General features: G+C 38.3%; 1 protein-coding gene across 10 annotated transcripts in view; it reads right to left on the reverse strand.

The window, feature by feature from the left end:
- Window positions 1-3,641: 3,641 nt before the first annotated feature.
- Window positions 3,642-19,372, reverse strand: part of LOC140577587 (SLIT and NTRK-like protein 6) — a 56,396-nt gene continuing 40,665 nt past the window's right edge. For 4 of the 10 annotated variants that reach the window (XM_072700692.1, XM_023793074.2, XM_072700693.1 and 1 more), the window contains one exon: window positions 3,642-6,093. In XM_072700692.1, coding sequence (XP_072556793.1) covers window positions 3,827-6,093 — 2,267 coding nt within the window. In that variant the 3' untranslated portion in view covers window positions 3,642-3,826. Of the gene's footprint in view, window positions 6,094-6,859; window positions 6,887-8,870; window positions 9,220-13,249; window positions 13,307-19,372 lie in introns of those variants that run through there. The other 6 variants (XM_072700690.1, XM_072700694.1, XM_072700696.1 and 3 more) reach the window with 5 other exon arrangements.

Here is a 19,372-nt window from a genome sequence, read left to right on the forward strand (position 1 = left end):
ATATACCTTAATATTTAAATATGAATGATCCAGTATGTTAACATGAATCCCGCCTATCCCCCCCACCACGTGATCTTAAATATTTACGGCAGCAAAATTACCCAAAGGCCATGCCCCCCCCCCATCCGAGCACCTGCCTGACAATCTGTGCATGTCACTGTTATTCATAATGAATGCCACACTTGAAGGGTCGCCTATAGAAAAAATAATTTAATAGTGATTTTGTGTACCATGCTGAAAGAGCACATACAGTCATAACACTAACCCTATCACAACCCTATCTGTATGACACAAGAAAATCTACTGCAGACTCCTCAAAAATGGTAACACACATACTGTAAACAGTTAGATATGCAAAAACAGTAAATATATGCACATGGAAAAGAACTTACAGGGCTGACATAAACCAAATGCATATTGTTAGAATAGGCAAAAACAATTACACAAGTATTATCTTACATTCATGCAAATATAAAGTTCACTCACTGGTACATATATATAAGCTCAATATATGTATCTACCATACTGGACGTAAAACTGTTATGTAATTATTTAGGTATTCCTCGATTAAATGTCATTCATGTGTTGTATGATTGCATTAATTGAAATTAATTAAATTCTTCTGTCATTCCAATTCAACATCTCACTGGGTGTGGTCAAGTCAGTCCAAATCCAATTCATAAATTCTGAACAAACCTGGTAAGCTACATAATGAGCTGACCAATCAAACCTGGTAAGCTACATAATGAGCTGACCAATCAAACCTGGTAAGCTACATAATGAGCTAACCAATCAATGAGCTGACCAATCAAACCTGGTAAGCTACATAATGAGCTGACCAATCAAATCTGGTAAGCTACATAGTGAGCTGACCAATCAAACCTGGTAAGCTACATAGTGAGCTGACCAATCAAACCTGGTAAGCTACATAATGAGCTGACCAATCAAACCTGGTAAGCTACATAATGAGCTGACCAATCAAACCTGGTAAGCTACATAATGAGCTGACCAATCAAATCTGGTAAGCTACATAGTGAGCTGACCAATCAAACCTGGTAAGCTACATAATGAGCTGAGCAATCAAACCTGCTATGTGTTCAGTCACATCTTTTGAATTGGGAAGGTGAATCAGCCCTCACCACCAGCAATGGCAGGAAATTGTGCAAGTCAAGAGAAGACAGCGTTTGACACGGCAGCATCCAGGAAGTCAAGTTGCTTTTGCAGGTGATCATGAACCCCTTGGTGTATCTCAGTAATGAACAATTCATAGAGAAATACAGGCTGGCCTGGGGTGAAATAATGAGCCCCCTTGTTCTGGTGCAGGATAAATTGAAAAGAGGAACACACCAGAATTTTGCCCTCAGTGCACCGTGCAGCTTCCGACAGCTCTCTGCTTCTACGCCCCCTGGTGGATTCCTGCAGACCTACAGGTGCACATGGCCTCAGCAAGGCTGCTGTGTCCCGCATCTGTGCATTGATCACATTTCTGTTGCACTCTGCACACAACTACATACAATGTCCAGCAGGAGGGGATGCCGTGCATGATGCTAAAACTGGCTTTGATGCCACTGCAGGCACACGTGGCCTTGTAGGTGCAGTGGATGGAACCCTTAACCCTATTCATATTCACACCTGCACCTGCTGAAAAGGGTTCTGGGCACTAGGTCTAAATGTCCAGGTGATATGTAACCATGAAGGACATCTTGCAGACATTTTTGGAGTGTCTCAGATGGCAAAGGATGGTATGTCAGCTGGTGGCTGGTTATTGGGAGACAGCAGGTATATCTCAGCTAATAACTGCTGATTCCAGTGTTGAATCCCCAAACTGTGGCTGAAGAGAGGTATCACACCGCACTCCAAAGAACATACACCGCTGTAAGAGGGCTTTAGGCATGTGGAAGATGTGATTCCGTTGCCTACACCAGACTTTGGGGGCTCTCCCAAGATTTCCCCCTGAATGTTACTGTGCTGTTCTTCTTATGTGTACTATGCTGCACAACATTGCAGTAATTATTTTATTAAAATATATCTTTGACCACCTCCCCAATAAGTTCTTTTGAGAAGTATCCTCCACCATTGTGTTTTGTTTACAAGCCCATTTTTATTTTCAACAGGTTAAATTATTTTGTCCTTAATTTTGGTTCCTTTGATGTATTAATTTTATAATTAGTTTATATTTTTATTTACATTTGACAATCATCAGATTTTACCATTGAAATACGTAGGATGGATGTGCCTCTTATCGACAGTCTGTGATTTTCTTACACGGAGGCTGGGGAGAAGCCAACAATGTAGTAGTTAAAGTTTGTTTGTAAGTTCTGGAATAACTAAGAGTTTTGGGAAATGCACGTAGGCCTCACTCGTTCTTTAATTGCATTGTTCGTTATCTTGTTTGTTACTCGCTAAAATTAATCACTTTTGGGAAAGCCACCCCAGAAGATAGACAGATTATTTATACATTATAAGCAGACCTAAAAACTTTAAAGAAAGTGGATGTGAGCTCTAGTGATGTTAAATTCTCTTGCATATTTCTTGCCTTGACATTGTTCACAATCAGGCCCTGATCTGATACAATAAGCTGAGATGCGGCCGGTGATTCCCACATAATAGCATCTTTATTTACATTTCTTGCTGCTGTTGCATACTGCTGTCACTTCTGGGGTTTTAGATTGTGTGTCTTCATGCTCTTTTGCTGCCTGTGGTTTTCATTCTCCAGTTACTCGTTTTTTGTTTTTTTTGTTCACTGCAGTAACCAGGTTGTCCATATTTCATGCCAAATGTGAAACAAGGATATTTTGCAGGTGGGATGAAGATATCTGGAATTAATTGTTTTGAGTATATAGAAAGTTTACTGTGTGTTTGAGAGAGCAGGGTACCCTCATGCATTGGTCTTCCTCTCTCAGTTCCTGCTATGTTAGTGTGTTAGAGAGAGTAACGCAGTAATTTTGAGTGTGACTCAGACCTTCTGCTTGTCTCACCTTAAGAGTACTAAAAAAATTACCCCCATCCACTCACCAGTTCTCTTGTCCTGTGCATCTGTTTTCCATCAGAGAGTGGCATGTTTCACACCGGCATGCATGTGTTTCTGCAGAAATGCCCAGGTATGCACAGGATACGTTTGCTTTCTGATTGGTCTGGGATTGACTTGGGAGATTTAATTATGTAAGAACACTATTAAACTGGGTGAAGCATGGCTAAATATAGAGAAGTGAATGGAGCTATGTGAAGTGAATGGGGAAATACGGCAGGATATTTATATCACCGGAATCAGGGCGAATGGCTCAGCCAGGGGAACATCACCCATTTTAAAAGTCATTCATAAAATCCAAACAGGATTTGGGTCTTACCTAGTCAGACGCTCACTTTAAACCTTCATTAGATCCTTAAATATGTACAGAATTAAATATATACAGTGTAAGCATTACCAGCAAATAAATCTAAGCAATGGGAGAAATTTGATTTTTTTTTGTTTTGTGTCTGTTTGAAATTTATTGCTTATGTCATAGTTAAAATGTGTTTGTGACACACGGAAAAGGCAAGATATCAAATCAGTATAACAAAGACTAAGGAAAAAAAAGCTGTCATGATATATACATTTGAGAAATTTTATGAAATATAAAAAAAATACTTCATCAGACAAGTGAAATTAAAATTATTTTATTGTTACTGTTTCCATTATAATAATAATTATCATTATTAATATTAATATAATAATAATAATAATAAATCCCCAGGAAGAAATAAAATGATAATAATTTATTTGAAACTGGATTCAAAATAATTTATAGGCTTAATGCAAAACTACCCATGGTACAAAAACTCATTTTTATTGCAAATGATGATTATGATGATTTATTATTTCTAGGTATTCTGGGTCTGTCTGTGAATTGCCTTTAAGCTCAAAATGCTCATTTTTAGTCCAATCCAACACGACACCTCGTGGTGCAGCATAGACTAAACTCCGTGACAATAATTCTATTTCTTCCTGGTGATTCTGACTTCTGTCTTCCTTCCCCTGATATTTCGAATGAGTATGGCAGTCATGATTATACCAATCTGTGGCAGCGGGGCTGTATGTGGGGTCCTGTTTTATATTCTCTGTCTTCCTCTCAGTCAAAGGACAACAGTTCTTTTGGGCAGACATGCCATGTTTCACATCCACTGGGCCGCCGTCTTGGGGCCGATCCTCTCTGTGTTTCTTCTTTGACCTTTGTTTTCGATGCACAATCAAAAAAACAATCCCACTGGCAGAAAAAACGACTATAAGAAGAAAAATCAAAAATATTACGATAAAGACTGAAAATGGGACAGAGACAGTGAAATGGTGGTAGAAACCTGTACTTTTAATGGTTGTGGAGGGGAAAGGCACACCGTGAGCAAACGTACCAGTTGGCATTGGTAAGAATGTCACTAGGTCAGGACACATGACTTCCTGACTCACAATCTCCAGCTTCGTTTTAGCTATTTTATTTGGAGTCTGACACAAAATACTACCCGACACACTATACTTTTGTAGGGTCTCAACCCATTGCTTAAAATCAACCAGATCACAAGTGCAGTCCCATGGGTTGTCATCCAAAAAAATCTGCCTCAGAGCTATCAACTGATCCAATACATTCATCACAGGCAGGTGCTTAAATGCATTATTCATTAGGTTTACTTTAATTAGTGGCAGATGGTGAAATATATAGGGTGGAAGTTTATGAAGAAGATTGCCATTTAAAGACAGGATTTTCAAATTAGGCAAGGCACTAAATGAACCTGGATGGATGCCTTCAATTACATTGTACTCTAAATACAACTGCTCAAGGCTGTTAAGTCCGAAAAACATACCTGAGAATAACTGATCAATTCGGTTTCCATTGAGATTGAGCTTTTGTAGTAGCCCTAAACAGAGAAAACTTTGATTTTCAATATAATCAATTTTGTTGTTTGCCAAATTCAGCAATACCAAACTTTCATATGCAACAAAATCATCCCGTAAAAGTCTCTGAATCATATTTCCCGTCAAGACAAGATCTGTGGGACTTTGATGCAGAAATCCAAGCTCAGACATTCTTTTAATACCTTTGTCCTCGCAATGGATTAAAAAACCAGCAGTTGAGCTGATTAAACAAGAACAGAGTTCAACACAAGCGACGTCAGATGTTAGTACGGGTGTTGGTGTCGTGAATATTGCATCGTCACTTGCAATAACCAACTTTAGGATTTTTGAAGATGGTGTAGCAACCATATTCAATGACTTGGAAGATTCCTCTAAGCTGGTGTCACCGTATGTAGGGCACAAATCGTCCTTCATGATGTTGCTGAGGGAATGGTCTTTCAGATTGGCTGGACTGTCACACACAACCTCGCTGACGGATGACTGTGTCACCATGGTGTCCCTCCAAATTTTTAGAAGAAGCATTTCACAGTCGCACAGCCATTTATTGTCCTCCAACAAAAGCTCCACAATACGGCCAATATGCTCAAGAAAACCCACATAAGGCAGCGACTGCAGTTGGTTTCCGCGCAGGTCTAAATGCGTAAGTGGAACAAAGCGAAAAATGTTTCTTGGAAGGACTCTGATGGAGTTGTCATTTAGTATCAGAACTTTGAGGTGTATAAGTCTATTGAAAGTTCCATGTTCAATAACTTCAATAAAGTTTGTGTCTGCCTGGAGGTACTCCAAATTGACCAAACCCAGGAAAGTGTCCTCTTTTAACGCAACTAAAAAATTTTTGTTAATGTAGAGCTTCTTCAGGAAGCTGAGTGCATGAAAAACCCCAGGTTCCAGTTGCTGGATGCTGTTTCCACCAAGATTAAGTGAATGGGCATTCTTCAGACCTATTAATCCCTCCGGAAGCAACTCCACAAGGTCATTCTTATACAGATTAAGGTGGAATGGTCTGGCTGGTGGTAGCTTTATTTTAGCAATGCTGTCAATATTCTTTTCCTCACAGTTTACATACAGCATGTTGTCTTTTTCTGTGCAAGAGCACAGTCTGCCACAAGATCCTTCAGGTGATTCCTTGGAAGACAAAACATTTTGCGAAAGGGTGCCACTCAAAAAGCAGTAAATGAAGAAAAGGCAGCTCAGCATTTCTGTCGCATCTGTAAGAGAAAAGGAAGAAAAAATATGCTTGATTAATTAATTAAAAACGTGTGATTTCAGTTAAGGACTTTATAACTAACACAGATATAGTAACACAGTTTGATACATCAAAAAGACACTCAGAAGTGTAGCAATATTTTTCATTAATAAATGGCTGAGAGAACCTAAGGAAACAGGTATGCCATGCAAACCGACCATGTGTCATGCATCCAATGATTCATGGATCATTTTTAAGGAGTACTTGCGTATGACCTCATATTCTTTAGGCCATGTGACCTAAAAATACCTTAAGAAAAGCTGACAATAAAAAAAAATTCAGGAAAGCTGTTGTGAATTACAATTTTAAGCCACCCATCAAACTGCCTATTTTTATCTATAATTGATACAACCATATTCTTTAAAAAACCATTGTAGGTAATGAGGGAACGAGCCGCACATTTGCAGCGCTGCATGTAATGGCTGACTGGGCCACTCAGATTTTTAGGGCCCAGTATCTGTGCAGATAATCATCATCAATGTGGGAATAAATGCATTATTCAGGTGAATTTTAATGGATAAAGCACTCAGCACATTGATAGAATTTCCAGAATAGAAGTCAGGCACAATAACCAAGAAGAAGAAGACAAGAAGCATTATCTGAATGTTAGTGTTAGAAACCTCTGACAAAAAATGAAATTGAAAAAAATAAAAGTGGACAACAGGACAAAATAATTTGGTATTTACATAATATTGAAAAGAGCTAGAAATGCATAAAATTATACTCACAAGTAGTATAGAAGGCAGTTAAATAAAATCATGCAGTGTTTTTCAGGCTAGATGTGTAGCTGCCAGAGCAGAGCCTGTGTTTTCATTTATAAGCAGTAAAGGCTGCGGCTTCTTTTCACACATGTGAGCAACAAGTCCTCAACACGCATTTCCTGAGCAGCTCAGTAAGCATGAAAAAGAGAACTGGCAAAATATTTACTTCTAGTAAGGCAATAGTGCACATTTACAAAAAAACAAATACCTATCTACAGGGGGAAAAAACTATTTCTCTTCATGATTTACACACTTGCAAAGTAAACAGTGTGGCCATCGTTAATATTCCACTTTATACTATCTATCCATCCACCCATCCATCCATCCTCAACCACTTTTCCAGACTGATTCTAGAGCTAATCCCAAAAAGTACATGGGAAGAAAGGAGGCACCTGGATGAGATGTCAGACTGTTGAAGGCCACCCACCCACACACACGCATGCACGCACACACACACACACACACACACACAGTCGTGTAATCATATCTTTATGGGGATCGCTCATTCATTTCTATGGGAAAAATGCTAATGCTAACTATGACAACCTTAACCCCTATCTAGCCCTAACCATAACCATAAGTAACCAAACAAAATACAAGAGATTTTGCATTTTTAGTTTTTGCAGTCACGGATTTTTATAAAATAGAGTTTTCCCATAAGGTAAAAAAAAAACAAAAAAAAAAACAAAACAGGTATTCATCACGTTGTGGGGACATTTGGTATACCTGGACACACACTCACTACAGGTAAAATGTGACACAAATTTAGCAACAAAACAAACCAGCGAACACTGTGAAAACAGAAAAGGTGAGCTTTCGCTCCTTAGGCTGAAGGAGAAACACAGGCGATCCATGATGTCATTTATTACCTATATATTACAAGAGACTAAGAACAAGCATGCAGTTAAAGAGGGAGAGTCCAAGGCGCCGTGTCACTTTCGTATAATATGAAAGTATCCGAAGACATATGAATAAAAGGCTTCCACATACCAAACATGCCTGCACACGGCACATCTTATTAATGAATTACTCACGACTTCCAGAGTCATTTTAGCAGTTATCTTGGACATTGTGATGTGTGCATACAAAGTGCATTTTAATCATGGACTTAAGTTATAATATTCGGGCTGAAGACCACTTCCTTATTTTCAAAATTAAAAAAATTGACAGCCTTATTGTCTGTGTGTGCATACATGCATGCTCTTCAAAACTTCCAAATGTGGTTTGCAATCAAGGAAAATACTACTGCATAACATTTGAAATAGCCTAATAATAATGTAAAAAAACATAAAAGGGTGAAAGACCGAAAAAAGTCTAGTTTTTAAATTTTCCATCAAAGATAGTTCCAAGTGTTTGTACTTGAAAGCATTTTCGATTAACAGCCAATGACGCAATGTGACCACCACATTCCCTACACTCAAAGTGTGCCTGATTAAGGGAAGGTGTTGCTTTTGCCGGATTTTTGTGCGCTGTTGATTTATTGAAGCTTAATCGCACACGCTGAATAAACTTCAGGGATAAACTCTGAGAAAGCGTCGATCAGCTCGGTGATGATACTAAGAGCTGAAAACTTCTAACAAACTGTTTATGAATGTGTGTGAAATTTCCTTCTGCACAGAAATTGAAGGTAATAAGATATTCATTAAGTCGAAAGCCTTAGGTAAAACAGCTGCACGGTTAATCATTATTAAATAAAACTAGCGATTGCACCGTTTTGAAAAGCATCATTCTGGAATAAATATTTATCAAAAAGATTAATTGCTTTATTAAGTTTGTACCAGTATTGCTTTTATTTAAGTGCATTTATTCAAGCGGGACGTTTATGAAAACGAAGTTCAGTTTTTACAGTTAACACTATGCTCAGAGTTAAGACCTTTCTCCATAAACATCGATAATTCCATATTACTGAATATGAACAGCTTAACGAAGTATTTTTAAAGTATTCCCTAAGGAGCAAAAAAGGCTAAAAAATACTCACCTACAAGCAATTCTAGAAATGAGCTGCAGCCGAAACTTGAACAGATAAAAGTCAAGTATAAGTAAATGTTAATATGGTTATTTTCCCCACCTCTAATAACTCGTCGGTAATTATATGCATATAAATATTTCGTTTTAGTAATGCAAAACGAGTCGATGTCTTAAGAAACTAAGTAATTAGCATAAACGGTACTCTTCTGTTTATATTCTAAGCATATAAACAAATCTGTCTGTGTTTGTCGGTCTTAGTTTGTACGGCCTAACAGCTGCAGCCCAGTATCTGTTTCGTATAAGAGTCTTTACGGTACATGCAGCTCCGTTTCAAAGCGGGCGATTCCTGCCTCCCCGATACCTCGTAAAACAGAGGCATTCAAGCTGTGCGGGGCGCCCCCTTGTCGGGGCACGAAGGAATTGCGGGGGGGGGGGGTCGAGCGCAGGTGAGGGTGGCGGACCTATGCAGAAATTAAAACTTTTAGAAATATTAAAAATAGGGAGACTTGCAATGTCAGAAGTTTCCCTGGACTTTAGTAATCTCTGTGTTGGCCTATCCTTCCCGTTGAGCTTCAAGTTTATTTAAATAAAGATTTCGGGGTCAGAACAAACATATCAGCCCTAGGGGCGCCCTGTCAGACACGTTTGAATAGCACTGTCGTATTTCATTGTAGGGGGATCTCTCTCCTCCTCAGTAATGCCTCTTCAGTGGAGTTCCGTCATTCAGAAGTCTGGTCCTATTTCCTTCTGCCGAATGTCATAGCCCAGGGGCAGGGGGTCATATCCTCAAAAGGTGAGTGTGCGTGCGGGTTTTTGGGGTAACCTTTAGGTCAGCTGTTCAAACCCAGGTGTGAGGGCTCTTCAGCCAATCAGTCCACTAATCAGCAATTTAATTAGGGAGTTGCAGTGAAAGCCTGCATACCTAACAGCCCTTTCTGGATAAGATTGCCCACCCCTGATAGAATTAAACTTTCAACCACAAAGTAATATAAAAAGATTTAAAACAGAAATATAATTTGACGGCTTGTAAACATACTGCTGTATTTGGTACCCATGAGCTTCAGCAGTGCCAACATAATACCCCGAATAACTGCAGGAGATATGAAGTGACGGCATCATAGCCAAAATGAACCTTCAATTTATATTGGACCCTTCTTTGAAAAGAAAAGATTCAAGTTCCTTGAGAGATGAAGGTGGAAATTTCCTCTGCAGGCTGTGCTCCAGAATCTACCCATAAACTTTTGGTGATGATTAGATCAGGCGATTGGGGAGCCCATGGAAGGTGTTTGACTTTATTATGGTGTTCCTGGAACTGCACTTGATTGTATATTATACAGTGTGTATGGCGGGGCATTGTTATTTTGGAATATGGAAACAATGAGGAAAAAGTGTTTGCACAATAAGGCAGACCAGGTCCTACAAAATGGCCTCGCGTTCCCTGGCTATCATGTGCCTGAAGAGTAATATTTGTGCCTTAAGCTTCCCAGCCCACCATACCGCGAGGGCTGAAGGCATCCTTTAGCTCTCAGAACGTAAATCTTTCAGGATTTAAGCAAAAGATGAATCATATCAGATGACTATTTTCATCTCTAAGAGGGCCAAGTTTTGCGCTGCTTGCACCAGCTCACGCATCTTTTCATTACTTTTACTACTTTAGGAGCAGCTAGTTTAGTTAGACGCATTTTTTATGTAAGAAGGGTCAGACAGTCCCTGGGACCACTGGAACCTGGGCTTTGAGCTGTGTGGAATGAGGGTACTGTGCTCCTCATTCGGTTAGGGCACTATGCCTGTGATTGGAAGGCACCGGATTCACATCCTAGGGTCTGAAGAGTGATTTTATAATTGGGCCAATGACCAAGGCTAGTATGTCCTTTGAGAGATAAAGATGGAAATCTATTTTGTGGGCTTCACTCCAGAATTCCCCATAAACTTTCAGTGCTGATTAGGGCAAAGGGCCTCACTCAGGTCCTAACGGCATAACAATGGCTGACCCTGGGATTTGAAATGAATGCAGTGTGCGGCTCAGTGGGTTAGATCAGTGGTTCCCAAAGTGGGGGTTGCAAAGCCCCCAAGGGGCCAGGACACTGGTGGGGGGGGGGACGTAAGATGATTCCCAGAATATGTGGGAGAGAAAAAAAATAAAAAATATATATATATATATATATTTGGTAGGGCCTACTTAAATATATTTAATAATAGCTGACCATTCCATATGTGGCACTGCATTTTGCTGAATGCCTCAGGCTTTTTACACACACACACACACACACACACACACATATATATACTGGAGACACTATGTGTTAGCATTTATTTAGCCACTATTTTGTATATTTTTTGAGCTATGATACCATCTGAAAATAGGAGTGCACATATTGTAAAGTTACTTTAGTGCTGCACAGTGCACAGTGCTAAGCGGTGTAATCGTGCCTCAGTCAATGGTGCTCAGGAAGTAAGCTGTCACAGCCAAGATGCTAAGTGGGCGTCTCCTTGGCCTAGTCCAGCCACTTGGGTCCTCAGCAATGAGGATCCTGTGAGCTGCCGGGGAATCACTCTAGTTCAATAAATGTTATGAGAATTGGGACCTGCAGGTTAAGCAGGTTAAAGTTTTAGCTCTCAAGGTATGTTTTTAAGGGTTTCATATCCAAAAACTAAAGTGAAGCTAAATTCATATAATTATAGCTATATTGGTTATTGTTAGCTTCTGCTAAATTTTTTAGTGGTTTATCAGTTTAGCTGTATCAAATTAAACTTTAGAGTTAGCGGATTAGCAGTTGTCAAAGCTGAAATATATCGTTTTTCTATACACTATAGCGTTATATATTTTCTATATAATTACTGTATATGAATAGCTCACATGTGTTTTGGATTCTAACATTTGTTTGTAAATGTTTGATACATGTTCAAAAGTTTTGTTTTATCACCTGTTCGGCTTTCTGAAGACTGCAATATTGCATTTGGCCGCGTAGAGGTGCGTGAATTAATACAGCCCTCCAAAGCAGGTAGTGAAAAATGCACTTAAGGCAGTGGCAGAACTCGCTTAAGGGTTATTTACATGTGTTACATGCATATTTTGGAGTTTCTCTGCCCAAAATGTGTGCACTTAAACCCCACACTTAAGCCGATGGGAGATTACACTTAGGTCAAAAAAGTGTGCAGCTGCGCATCATTGTTTTATGTATATAAACATACATATGCATGACTACAACCCTGCATTTGATACAAATAAAAACAATCACATTTAATATAAAAATACAGAAAGTTTACAATTAGTCAGATTTTTGCAGAAACAGAGATATGATGGACCATTTGGACAAAATATAAGGCAATTAAAAAAAATAGCAATTGGATTTTAGGAGGGCTGTTTGGAGGGCATTTCTCAATATCTCATTGTTGTGACTTCGGACATAATATGAGGAGACAACACAGCTAGTCATTCTGAGATGACTGAGGTGTCTATAAATAAAGAGCTTATGTAGGTCAGGTGCAATTTCCTCTCTGAGATTCACAGATTTGACCTTTAAACAAGGCAAATAGTTTTTGGAGAAGAAATGTATCATATTAAGGGGGTCTCCTGGGTGGGCCATTGCAAGTTGAATATGGTTATAAATTCCACTAAAAACAAAAAAAGCCAGACTGTTTCAAATGTGATATAGAGTCATTTGATTTTTAAAAAAGTATGCATAATTCAAGTACATGTTCATAGTTGTCTCATTGTGGTAAAAGATAATGTAATTTACAATCAGAACTTCTTGTCAAAGGCAGCGTTAAAAGGAAAGTTCATGGAATTTAGCTATTTTGTAGATTTCATTGAAAATATACACTCACCTAAAGGATTATTAGGAACACATGTTCAATTTCTCATTAATACAATTATCTAATCAACCAATCACATGGCAGTTGCTTCAATGCATTTAGGGGTGTGGTCCTGGTCAAGACAATCTCCTGAACTCCAAACTGAATGTCAGAATGGGAAAGAAAGGTGATTTAAGCAATTTTGAGTGTGGCATGGTTGTTGGTGCCAGACGGGCCGGTCTGAGTATTTCACAATCTGCTCAGTTACTGGGATTTTCACGCACAACCATTTCTAGGGTTTACAAAGAATGGTGTGCAAAGGGAAAAACATCCAGTATGCGGCAGTCCTGTGGGCGAAAATGCCTGGTTGATGCTAGAGGTCAGAGGAGAATGGGCCGACTGATTCAAGCTGATAGAAGAGCAACTTTGACTGAAATAACCACTCGTTACAACCGAGGTATGCAGCAAAGCATTTGTGAAGCCACAACACGCACAGCCTTGAGGCGGATGGGCTACAACAGCAGAAGACCCCACCGGGTACCACTCATCTCCACTACAAATAGGAAAAAGAGGCTACAATTTGCACGAGCTCACCATAATTGGACAGTTGAAGACTGGAAAAATGTTGCCTGGTCTGATGAGTCTCGATTTCTGTTGAGACATTCAAATGGTAGAGTCAGAATTTGGCGTAAACAGAATGAGAACATGGATCCATCATGCCTTGTTACCACTGTGCAGGCTGGTGGTGGTGGTGTAATGGTGTGGGGGATGTTTTCTTGGCACACTTTAGGCCCCTTAGTGCCAATTGGCCATCGTTTAAATGCCACGGCCTACCTGAGCATTGTTTCTGACCATGTCCATCCCTTTATGACCACCATGTACCCATCCTCTGATGGCTACTCTCAGCAGGATAATGCACCATGTCACAAAGCTCGAATCATTTCAAATTGGTTTCTTGAACATGACAATGAGTTCACTGTACTAAAATGGCCCCCACAGTCACCAGATCTCAACCCAATAGAGCATCTTTGGGATGTGGTGGAACGGGAGCTTCGTGCCCTGGATGTGCATCCCACAAATCTCCATCAACTGCAAGATGCTATCCTATCAATATGGGCCAACTATTCTAAAGAATGTTTTCAGCACCTTGTTGAATCAATGCCATGTAGAATTAAGGCAGTTCTGAAGGCGAAAGGGGGTCAAACACCGTATTAGTATGGTGTTCCTAATAATCCTTTAGGTGAGTGTATGTACAACATAACCACGGTAAGGTCTCTCATTATTCACACTCAGCAAGTCACTATCATCATCTGTGCACATTCCAAATTCACGTGATAAGATAAGCTAAAGTACACTTTATTGATTCCAGGGGGAAAATCTTGATAACGTGATCACTGAGAAAATATGTTCTAATCACTGCAATGTACTCCAAGTTAGACATTTTTTTTTTTGGGGGGGGGGCAGGGAAGCTAAAATATGATTTTATTTTATTTTTCATTTTATTTCATGGCCTGATCGAGAGTACTTGATGCTTGCAGTGTGCATTCTTCTATGTGACTTGACTGGCAATATGGATTTGATATTTACATTGCATCGCCTCCATGTGGTAAGAATATGTCATTGCAAGATTAAAGCTTTACAGAAAGAATTGTTTCTAGTTTCTTTGTAATATCTTATGCGAGGGTGCAATGTAATATTAAAGGTATGAAATAAATAAAAATGAATAAATAAATGAAATTAATAGAAAATACCGTGTTCCAGACAATACTTTGGAGGGAAAAAATCTCAGGCACTGGTCAGCATTATTGTGTCATCGGGGTGTTATTGAAGTATTACTAGTTCTATTACAATCAAATCAGTATTTTTCAGTGTTTTATGTGTATAAACACACATTTACATGTTGTAGTTTAGTGTATATTGTTCACATTCATTTAACTTATCCTTTAATAGAGTGTTATATGAATTACATGGATTCCAAAATAATATGCTGTCCCCTGTAAATGTAATGTTATTCAAAGGTGCAGTAAGACTGAGATTTTAACTGAATTTCAACTTAGTTTCTCTAGTGGAATCTGCACTATTGCTAATTTTAGAAATTAATAAATGTGCCCAATTAATATGGACACATTAATTTTAATGCAAATATTAACATTAAGGCTGATTCTAAAAGGGACTCAATATTTTATTAGGTTAATTAGATGAGCTGTAGTCACTTTCTTAAGCTATTTGAAAAACTGTTAACTTGAGAAATTATGAGACTTACATGGTTAATAAAGGTGTGTGTATTACATTATTTCTTTGTATTTTGTTATTTATTTCTACATTTTGTTGCTTTTTTTTAAGGAAATATTCCCATCCAAGTCTTTTTTTAGTCTGTCATGGAATAATATTCTAATACATAGAGATCTGAAAATCACTGCTGATTAGCTATAATGGCTTTGAACTGCTCCAAAGGTCCAGGTATATCTGTCATGTTTTGTTGACATTGCACAAGATGTCTCATAATCAATTTGATTTTAAGGCCTTGACATCACAATAATAATGTGAATCTCCATGTCAGGACTGAGGCTTCAGTAAATCTTGTCTCCACATAGTGTACATTCTGTGTCCAGAGGTTTCCTCCCAAAACTCCAGCTATCTCCTATAAACCAGAGCCATGTTATGAGAATTGGTGCATAGTTTAAAGTTTGCATAGTGTATACTATGGGATGGATTAGCATGCCGTCAATGGTGTGGCCTGCACTACCTGGCTAGGCTGCATGCCCCCAAAGTCCTCAGCTGGAATATATACTTAGAACATCAGGTAACACTTTACATTAATTGCACCTTCATAATGCATCCATTATACATTCATAGAACATTCATAGGCAGCATGTAAGTATACCTTAACATCCTAATATACCTTAATAGCTTTATTATACATTAATAACAAACATCATGTTGTAAGAAGGCATTATGAAGCTGCAGTTCATATAAAGCATTTCTGAACATTATATGTCAGTAATTTAAGATTTATGATACACATCCTTTCTGCCATAGTGAAAGACTGCAGGAATTTTAATGTAAATAATCAAACATTACTGAATTACAACAGTTCTCGTTTATCTTTTTCCCTGGCTGTTAAACTTTAACGCTTCTGAAGTGTATCACATTGAAGATTGGCCCCAGTGTTACATTCCTGACCTCATTACTGTATACATGCCTTCTTTTATAGAATAAAAATGACAGTAAATAATGATAAATAAAATTGTTGTTGCTAGTAATGCCTTTGGCTATAGCGCTCCTTAATTAACCGAGAAAGGGGATGTAAGAGATATCTGCTTTAATTTAGGCTCAAGGCGAACTCTTTTGACCTACCTTATCCTAGCTAAATCCAGGGGTGGTGTTGTATGTGATATTTGTCTAGAATAGAATAGTGATACTTTATTCATCTCTGCAGGGGGATTGTCTTTTTGCCTATCCCATCTTATTCTTCATGAGACACGCAGACACATGCACAGGTAAGAGTTAGCTTGGAGGTCACAGCACCAGCTTAGCCAGTATCAGGCACCCCAGGAGCGACTGGGGTTAAGGGCTTTGCTGGGGGGCCCAGTGGCAGGATCAGACTGCCAGACATGAACCAGTGACTTCCTGCTCATACAGAGGCCTAAGCCACTGAGTGACAGACGGCCCCAGGAATATGCATTAGCTATGGCATTTGTATATCCAAACCCACATTACCTTAGTGAGACTCACAGGCATTTGGAGCTGAACACTGAAGTCCGTCATGTGACCTGCTGAACACCACTGGCTCACTTAAAGAGTCACAGGGAGTTTATTTTAAACAATATTTAGGGAACTATTAGGATCTATCCATCCATATTCCATAATCACTTATTCTTTTGTCGTGAGCCTGGAGCCTCACAGGCTATTATTATTATTATTATTATTATTATTATTATTATTATTTTATTATTATTATTATTATTAATTTGCAAAGCTGGTCTTTACTTTTGACAGTGAGATTTTTCTAATTGTTAAAAATCAGTCAAATTTACTATGCGACTTTTCCTTGACTGCTAATTTAGTGCTATAAATATGTCAACCAGCACCAAAGCATAGCAACCATTTAAGTGAAGCATTGTGATTATAGTTTTAATGATAGGGCTCATTACACAAAGGCTGGACTCTAATTAGCCTCTTACAGTGATTAGATGGTCAGATGGAAATAGGGAATTTGGCTCTGATACCAAGATTACCATATTTTTATGTGGAGAAAGTGTGATACTTATTTACCCAAACACTAAATCATGGGAAAAACAAAAGATACATTTTAAATGTAATACATGGGTGATCACAATATATGTGTAATGGAGAACCTGCAGACATAGGCCTGCCTTGAATACTCACAAGAAACACTAGATGGTGCTGTTGAATTTCTAAAATAAATTGAAATATTGTATTGGTCCATCAGCACGCTTCTCATATGAATACCGACAAATATTTTAAATCGCAATATGTCATGTTGTACAAATATTTTATTAAATGTTTATTTTTGGGTTCTACTACAGGTATGCAGGGTTACCAGAATACTACACTACCTGGAGTTTATGCATTTGAGATATAAATATATAGGAAATTCTGTTTCTTGTTTGTATGCTAAATTAGTGTTTTTGTCCACTTACTCATTGTGCTCATACATATGAATATTTCTAACAAGCCAAACATTTTTGTTGGTGTTTCGTTTGGTGTGTAAAACAGTTTTGTTGCTTTGTGTAATATTACCTTATGAGCAAATTTAAAGTAAAGGGAATTAATTTAGCTAAATATGACTAATTGTAAACAGACTGTTTATATATTAATAGCTTCCAATGAATCTGAGCTTATTCACCTTATAAGCCAATTTTTGAATTTCCCATCATCCTTGGCTTTTATTGACATATATTTAATTTATTTATAAAGATAGCATGGTTAGTTTTACATAATTAAGATTTATCCTCCTATGTATTCCCATATTTTTCATTCTGGTTTGGGAATTGCATCTTCTCCAACTCCATTATCCCTGGAGGTAATATGCAGATTCTTCACAACAGACAGATGTTGGTAAGGGCGCAAACCCATAGCACAGCTGTGAGACTCCTTATTTCCGAATGTATAATTAGTGAAAACTTTTGAAACCTAATGAAAGCCATTGAGATGTCAATTAAACAGTTGTTATTCTGTACAGGCAGTCCTTAACTTAACTTGGGGAGGAATTATTATAGTGAAAGTATAGACTGTGTATAAGTCAGGCGACCAAAAGTAGAATCTAATGCAGAAACTATGTAGGCTGTTGCATGCAGAATATTTTAATATAAAAGCAATGTCTACTTCATTTCAAAATTTAACCTAAATTATTAATTGTGACATTATGCAGGTTGCACAGTGCTGTATCTGCTGTCAATCGTAACATTATGCAGGTTGCATAGTGCTGTGTCCGCTGTCAATTGTAACATTATGCAGGTTGCACAGTGCTGTATGTGCTGTTAATTGTAACATTATGCAGGTTGCACAGTGCTGTATGTGCTGTTAATTGTAACATTATGCAGGTTGCACAGTGCTGTATGCGCTGTTAACTATAACATTATGCAGGTTGCACAGTGCTGTATGCGCTGTTAATTGTAACATTATGCAGGTTGCACAGTGCTGTATGCGCTGTTAATTGTAACATTATGCAGGTTGCACAGTGCTGTATGCGCTGTTAACTATAACATTATGCAGGTTGCATAGTGCTATATGCGCTGTTAATTGTAACATTATGCAGGTTGCACAGTGCTGTATGTGCTGTTAATTGTAACATTATGCAGGTTGCACAGTGCTGTATGCGCTGTTAACTATAACATTATGCAGGTTGCATAGTGCTATATGCGCTGTTAATTGTAACATTATGCAGGTTGCACAGTGCTGTATGCGCTGTTAATTGTAACATTATGCAGGTTGCACAGTGCTGTATGCGCTGTTAATTGTAACATTATGCAGGTTGCACAGTGCTGTATGCCCTGTTAATTGTAACATTATGCAGGTTGCATAGTGCTGTATCTGCTGTTTTACATTTAGCAGTTTCAAAGTATTGCATATATTATGTTTTCTTGCAATATGCCAGCAATTTGCTTATGTAATACTCTTAATTATGTGATCCATTTGCATCAGAGGTAAAAAATGAACATTAAAAAATGTAGTTCTAGCCAAATTATTTACAAGAGCCCTTTTAACACAATTATATTCAGCAGAGTTCTGGGTTGAAAAGAACACCTGTAGTATCTCTGTTTTAGTTTTGTCGTCAGTTCTCTTCCATAAACTTTAATTACTCATTTCCCAGTAAGCCTTATTTTGTATGGATTTTAATTGATCACAGCATTTAAAATGGAAAATAGATGCCTTTGTAGTTATAAAAATATTATCTTGAATCTACGCAAATTCTTTGTTTCAGGGCCAGATACACTTGAAAAATGACTGTACAATACCTACATCTCAGAACAGAAACCAACTTCAAATGCTTCCTAGGAGAAGATAACGTAATTTTACACTTAAGATGTTTCTGTTCATGTTGGGCTGTGACGACCAGACCTCTCAGGATTAATTCTTGCACCCGTCCTTCATTAGCGGAAATTGCCGCTGTTGACAGTCTGTACAAGAGCATTGGCTGTTGCATTGCAATCAAGAGACCATGTCTGTCTTTGCCTCCCCCACACGAAAACC

The sequence above is a fragment of the Paramormyrops kingsleyae genome, chromosome 16 (assembly GCF_048594095.1).
Source record: "Paramormyrops kingsleyae isolate MSU_618 chromosome 16, PKINGS_0.4, whole genome shotgun sequence".
Classification (NCBI taxonomy): Eukaryota; Metazoa; Chordata; class Actinopteri; order Osteoglossiformes; family Mormyridae; genus Paramormyrops; species Paramormyrops kingsleyae.